The sequence below is a fragment of the Pararge aegeria genome, chromosome 17, assembly GCF_905163445.1.
Source record: "Pararge aegeria chromosome 17, ilParAegt1.1, whole genome shotgun sequence".
Taxonomy (NCBI): Eukaryota; Metazoa; Arthropoda; class Insecta; order Lepidoptera; family Nymphalidae; genus Pararge; species Pararge aegeria.
The window spans coordinates 8,591,158-8,598,910 of NC_053196.1; the positions used below are offsets into that span (position 1 = coordinate 8,591,158).

At 36.0% G+C, this 7,753-nt stretch overlaps 1 protein-coding gene across 1 annotated transcript; it reads left to right on the top strand.

Annotated features, from left to right (window-relative positions):
• The first annotated feature begins 4,298 nt into the window (after nt 1-4,298).
• LOC120630942 lies at nt 4,299-7,753 on the top strand. The gene is made up of 4 exons (XM_039900307.1): nt 4,299-4,447; nt 5,353-5,502; nt 6,308-6,503; nt 7,664-7,753. Exons 1-3 carry the CDS (start codon nt 4,406-4,408, stop codon nt 6,467-6,469), a joined length of 354 nt encoding a protein of 117 aa, XP_039756241.1. The 5' UTR covers nt 4,299-4,405; the 3' UTR covers nt 6,470-6,503; nt 7,664-7,753.

Below are 7,753 nucleotides of genomic sequence, written 5' to 3' on the forward strand. Positions count from 1 at the left end.
TTGTGCTTAGTTAGCAAACTATACTTGCAGTTCAAATCAATGTTATCCATACACCGGAATTTCATTTTCTTTTGCTAATATAATAAAACATTGAGCACTTAAAAACTTATTTTATTTGCCTACATCAATTTTCACCTATTCAATGATAGTAAGTAGTTTTGTCGTCTTATTTGGAATACAAATACTATTGCTTCAAGTTGCTATTTTGTTAAAAAATAAATTACAGACAAAAAGAAACCGACTTTGTAACACAACTACTAAAAAGTAAGAAAAAAAAATCTACAGCATCTGTAAATTTGTGCCAAGTAAAATGTAGACAAATCGTATACAATTTTTTTTATATTTCACTTGGCCAAGTCAGTTTATTTTTGTAATTTTTTTTTATAATATAAAATACAAACACTACGACACAGACCTACAATACTTACTCAATCCAAAAGGGTAGATAAGTAGTTCCTGGTTTCTCTCCAACCAGTCATCTAATAGCACAGAAAATACCAAGCGAAATTCTTTCTTAAGAAGAAAGAAAGAGAGATGATAAATCAATAATTTAATTTAAAATCAAACGGGCTGTAAATCGCCACTCCCGTAGTTGGACATAGTATGAAAATCGTTTCACACAATTCGGCTGAAATATTTGATCTTCGAAGCTGAATACCTAAAATTTCGTACCCGGTTGTTTGTATAATATATGGACTGCAAAGAATTCAATTAGACTAGAGTTTTTTCAAAGCAGGATGAGTGTTTGAATTTAATGAAATTCCACTCCATCTACTTTCATCAATATACTTTATCTGTAGACCCTTGTCAGCCTGTATGTTTAGCTTTAATACGAGGTGGGTGGAAAGTGTGTTTTGACCTAACTCAATATTGTCCTTTGAAAATGCGATTAGTTTCTTCATATAACCAGACAGATATTTCATATAAACTGAGACTTTGAGACGGGTCGCTTACTGGAATATCTCTTTGTGAACTGCTATTATAAAAACAAGAGTTACGAACCTACTGGAACCGGTGGGGCACGTAACTCAGAGGCCTGATAGATGTGGGCCCCAAGGTGCTAATGACATTACACCGCACAAAACACAGATTTCGAAGACCTCTTGTTAGGTGGAAAGGCGACATAAAAGTGTCACAGTGGATGTCCATCAGCTGATTTGATATGACCTGACAGAAATATTTGGAGGAAAAAATTAATATTTATTCTTAAGATATTTATCATCATCATCATCATCATCATATCAACCTATTACCGGCCCACTACAGGGCACGGGTCTGCTTTTGCATTGAGAAGGGTTTTAACCGTAGTTCAGCAAGCCAAAATGCTATAATATTTCCCAGGAAAACCTAGGACAAAGATTAAAATCCTTATACCTTTAATGCAATCAAATGTAGAGCGCTGTTCTCCCGACGCGCCTAACTCCATTTTGCAAGTTAACTGATTTACGGGTTGTGCTAATCGCATCCGACTGTCAACAAGTTAGTAGCAAGAAACTGTAATTGAATTGTAAATGTATCTAGATTAAGATGAGCATAATTAAAGTTCAGTTTCAATATGGTTTTGTGAAGCATCAAATAAATATTCAATATTCTAAAACAGCCCACTGCTGGACTACAGGACTTGCCCAACGGAGGGTTTGCTCATAATCACCACGCTGGGCAGACGGGTTGGTGGTCGTAGTACGTAGTACCACAAAGGACGCTACTACCCATTTTTCGCTATATTCCCCTAGTCGCCTCTTACAATACCCGTGGGAAGATGTGGTAAACACAACTCTATGCAGGAAATAAATATGTGTGATATAGGTGTATAATAGGTGGTAAGTGATGATGCAGTCTAAGATGGTAGGGTTAACCTGTTAGGGACTAAATCGCTTAGCGGCACGTCTTTGTCTGTAGGTGGCAAACAGACACGGCCAAAGCCTCCCACCATCCCAGACCAGAGAAAATTCAGAAAAATTAATTTCCCAAATAGCCCCTGCCGAGAATCAAACCCGGAAACTCCCATTGCCCCAGGGAAGCCTTTTGTTAATATTTTAGGGTCCCGATTCTGTAATAAAAATGACTCGTAAATATAGACCTAAGAATTATTTTTCAAGTTAAATATACTTTAAATTTGTTTAAAGAAGTATCAAAATGTATATCACCAAATGCGTTTTGCCTAGTTTACGTACGTAGAGCGTTTTTCTTAGCGGATCAAATACAAACTGCCTCCATATTCCATCACGGGTGATCGAAGAGAGAAATTTTCCAACGCGACGGTTTTTATTACATTATGTAAATATATTTAAGTCGTTGTTGTCAGACAGTAATGCGTATCCTTTAGAAATGTTTAGATTTGATTATCTTCAACTCTACTACCACTGTCAGTATACTCAGTATACTATTCACTGTTATCAGGCTTTGTTAGAAACATGCATCACGACCTCACGAGTTGTTTTCCCCATTGTGTATGAAAATATGAAATGAATTGAATGTAGATAGTGTTTGTATTGTGTATGAAATGAAAGTGGATATTGCGCTGAAATATTCTTGTTTGTTGGGCATTGTGTGTATTAGGTTTGATATCACGTTCACGGCCAGGGCTGTAGATTATGGGATTATTTGAAGCGCATAAATATTTGCCACTTTAATAATGCTTAAATAAAGTTTGATCTGTGAGATTATCATAAACGTCCTTCTGATGTTGTCAGAGCATCGACCCACCACACTACTCCAATACGGATTGGCGGGCTTGAACTATTATTATAGCGCTATATTGTTATACTCTACTAAGATTATTTTTATTCTTTCGTTCGTTCCGGAACCGGCTTCGTTTCTGTACCGGAACGCTAAATTGCCTGGCGTCGTTGTCGGTAGGTTTGAGAATGGCAATGGCGGAAGCCTCCCACCAAACCATACAAAAAAAAAAACAGAAATCATTCATTCCCAAATTAATCCTGCGAGGGATAGGACCCGGTACCTCAAACTTAAAATCGCTTTACCGCTTAGCTAGGGAGCAAAAATACTTGTTTAGTAAGACTTGTTAGTACGTTTAAAAACCGAAACCGTGCTGTCAGATGACAAGTTTCCAAACTAAAAGCTGAAATACTATATATACTGCAACAGGCAGGCCTGCTAGCAAGCCAGATCTGCTGTTTTGGAATCTTACCATCCCCAACACAAATATAAGAATGTGGTCAAGAGGTTTTGGTAAGAAATAAAATAGTTATTTGTCATTATAATCACCAGACCTTGTACACAAAACCGTGGAACGTGGAACTCCCTACAAAAGACCTATGTCTATCGGTTGATACGATGATGAAGATGTAACATTTTAGGCATAAAATACTTAAACCCCATCTCAATCCAATTAGTAGATCCGGAGACATGCAAGTTTTTACATATACCTATAATAAAGTACATACACTTTTGAAGTTTTAAGCTTTAGAAGACAAATAATAAATGAATAAAACATTATTTGATATTTTGTTTTAACATTTATTGCAAAAATGAAACTTCGTAAAATCATAATAGGTGGGTAACTAAGTACTACCGCTTAACTCTTACGCGAAGCCTCATTGCTGTGTTCCAGTGTGAAGGGCTTAGTTTCCGGTGTAATTACAGGCACACGAGGCAACACCTACGCCTCAGGTTGATGGACACAGGGAGACACTTTGTAGGACACTCCTTGCATACTCTTGCGAAATGTTTATGTGTCGATAGGCGATGGTTTTCACGTACCAACAGGTAGGTCATCATCTTGGTCCGTGAATTATTAATAACAAAGAAAATTACGTTTTTGTAAGTCGAATACATTATTATTACATTATACTTTTTTTTTTTAGGGGATATTGAATTGAAATGTTTTATGAATTTACGTATGGCCTGTAAAAGTCGGCGCCTATTCCGATATTTTTAAAAATTCTAAGCGGTTAATAAACTCAAGAAATCCAACTAAAGCGACAATTAATAATTATTACATTATATTTTTCTCATATCAATAATTAATTTGTTTTGTTTAACTATATGAATCTATAGTAAATTTTATTAATATTAATTAAATTTAAACAATGTTTGTTGATGATAATGATGATTTTTTTATAAATTATAATAATATTTATTTAATTACAAAACAATTGCATACTATTTAATAATTTTAATGTAAAGTGACACAAATAATTGTAAGAGCAAAAAAAACACATTCCAGCAAATAAAGATATTCTATTCTACACAAAGAGCCATATCCAATATACTAATATCTTTGTGCCGGCATCCCTGAAATAAGCTAGAAATTAGCATAAGTAATAGAAATTCGCAGTATATAAAGTCGTTCCATCAGTGGAAATTCAGCAGCTCATCTCGACATCAGCAAAACTAACTTAACATCTAAGCCAAGAATTAAAACTTCTATAAATTCCACAAAATGGCCTTCGGAAACGTCTACTTCCTCGTTTTTACGGCGCTGGTAAGATTTGTTTTAATTCTCATAAATAATTAAATTGTTTGAAGAAATTAAAATTAATTACTGAGCTGCCAACTTATAATAAGTAAAGTTTACCCACTTGCTTACAATAAATTTTAGAAACAGCTTTAAGAGTTTTATGAACTTTAAAGATTAATTGTTTCTACGGCATATCATCAATATAGAAATTTAAATTTTCACCATCGAGCGAAACCTTTCAGATTTTCTTAAATATTTCTCTAGGTGATGTTCTTGATTTCTTTAACGTAAAATTTTTGGTTCTCACTGCACGTAGGCCCTATACACCTGGGACATACTCCTAGTCATTTTGATAGGGGTACGTCACTGTGAGGTAAGGCCACACAAGTTGCCTTGCTTTAGCAAGCAGCCATCTTCCCGGGGTCGTAAGTAGAGGTGGTGACGTGACTGTTAGTCCCCGTCGGACCGGACGCAACCCTGATGTCCCTTCGTCTGGGACGAACGGTTTTTAACAACCCCCGTTTCATCCCTTACATTTGATTCTACGCTTTATGGAATTTTCACGCTTCTGACTACAACACTCCAAAATTGTAGCCGTGCGTTGCGTGCCAGCACTATATTGAATATACCTTTCTAATTTTTATTGAGAAAATATCCATTTATAAATTTTTAAATTGCATGTAAAAGTTTCGGAACTGACAATATTTTTAACCTCTGACTCTCTGGCAATCGGGGTCTGAACGCTTTCACACTATGGAGTAAAATAAAGGCTAAGGAGAGCCATGGTTTAATGGTAAAGCGCAGGCCGTTTGCCACAGAGTCGCAGATTCAGAGCCTAAAGGTTCCGAAATGTTGACATGCATTTTAAAAATATTTAGAATACCTATTAAAGCAATTGCATGTGTCTCAATTAAAAACTGTTTTTGTAGGTAGCCGTAAACATAATTTTTGCTGATGATACGCTTCTATCAGACGAAAATCAAGTCGACCTCACTGAGAGTGTATCCCGTCAAGCAAGACAGGCCGAGGAACGACTATTCTTCAACACTTTAACAACTCAATGCAATTACACGTCTAATGTAAGTACCTAAAAGAATTTTAAGCCCTCACTGAAACATGTACATGGTTCTTTATGTCTTATATTATCATGAGTTATATCTGCCCATCCTTCTCTATACTTATAAAAATTCGGTTAATGAAACAGCTTCTTGACGATTGCTGATCATCTTTTCATATTATAAAACAAAGTCCCCCGCTGAGTCTATCTGTCTGTCTGGGCGCGAAAATTAAAAAACTACCGAACAGATTTTTATACGGTTTACACTAATGAACAGTGGTGATTCATTAGGAAGGTTTTAGTGTATATTTATAAATGGTTCTCTGTAAATTGACTTAAATATAGCGATATTTGTCAAAGATGTCATACCGTCTTGGAGCTTTCTGGAGTGAGCCGCGAAAATGATTGATAATACATAAAAATAATGTACCACATGTTTGGAGTAATCATTATTATCTACAAAAACAGTCCCCGAGGTTATATGTCTGACTGTTGTGGTTAATTCACAATAACCGCTTTTTGTTCTAATTTGTCAATCAGAGCACGGCTACAAACGAAACGTTCCATGTTATCATGATATTAATACTTAAAGGTTCTAGATTCTTTTTAAGATATCAAAACCGATAATAACTGATTTGGTGCAGAAGTTGCGTGGGTCAGCTAGTTAAATACATATAATGGAAACTCCCGTTTAACATTTAGGATATTTTCAACGCAATAGTATTCCTTCGGGATATGGAATAAATGGTTTTAACGTTCTAGCCTTCTACATACTTGACCCATAGGTCATTATTAACTATTCTGTAATTATTATCAACTATTTTTAGCCCGGTAACTATTGCGCCAGCTGCACTCGAGCAGTTCGGTGTCAATCTAACAACGTTGGAATTGTGCGCCGCTGCAATGGCTTAATCTTACGGTACTGCAACGGTGGCCGCTGCTCAATCTTCCCTGATCCCGTCGCCTGCAACGGGACTAGCTCCGGCTAAATTTGAGAACATAACTCAATCGCTACACTAACTGGTAAGTAAGCTAAGTGTCTTCTTCATCTTCTAGCGGTGCCTCTCCGGCTATTGAATAAATAAACATATTACGACAACACGCACATCGCTATCTAGCCCCAAAGTGAGCGTAGCTTGTGTTATGGGTACTAAGATGACTGATGAATATGTTCATGAATAATATACATAATTACTTAGAATATACATATAAACACCCAGACACTGAAAAACATTCATGCTCATCACACAAACATTATCCAGTTGTGTATATTGTTGTCTATTTTTCAAGAGGCGAGATAATTTTGCTCCACTCGCTATTCTGTTCCTCTCTCTGATGTTGAGTTGCCAGGACTTGTTTATATGACCAACGTTTCTTCTTCAGGCAAATTTTACCATCATAATAAGAAGCAGGAGCTCATATTTCTCTGAGCATAGCTAAGTTTACTGTTCTAAATTATTCACATATTTAATTTCCTGCACTATAAAGTAGCACAGAACGTTCGTTGTATAGTCCTTTTATTACCTATTCCATTAAATTACCTACGCGAAGTTCGTAACAAAGTTTCGGATGCTATGAATCATTTAAACCCTATGATATTGAGCTTAAAGCAAAATCCTTCCATAAAAAGGTCACGGTACAAAACGTATGTACGTTCAATTATGTTCTACTTCTAGCATAGACACTAGAGAAACTTCCTCTCACTCTCTCTTTCTCTTTCTCACACTCTTTCTCTTTCTCTCTCTTATAAAAGCCTCCAAGTCGCTCAGAATAAATTCACGCGCATGGATCCGCACACAATCCGTGATTCGCGCAACGTCGATATTCACAAACACCTCGATCTCTCTATCACGGCCCAAACCCTTTAAAAAGCTGTCCTAATTATACTTTGATAAAACCACCCGACACCCCAATCCGGTAATGGTGAAGGCGAGGCCAACAAGGCAAGCAATCAACTTGATTTACGCCATAGAGTTTATTTATTTATTTATTCCCATCTTACATTTTTGTCATTACAGGAAAAAGTTATCCTAATACGACAGTGCAAAGTTATTAAACAGTTAGTTGAAAGCACTGAGTAGACATATGCTTCTATTTATCCCAGGAGAACATAAGGTTCCCACGGGATTTGGTAAGGAAACCGTAATAAATAGCTAATATTTATTTTATTATTTTTGTTACAGATTTCGCAACACAAATTACCTGAAATTTATATATTTTCAATAGTTTCTTCAACTAATGTAATCCTTTAATAAATGTCTGTTAGCCAAATA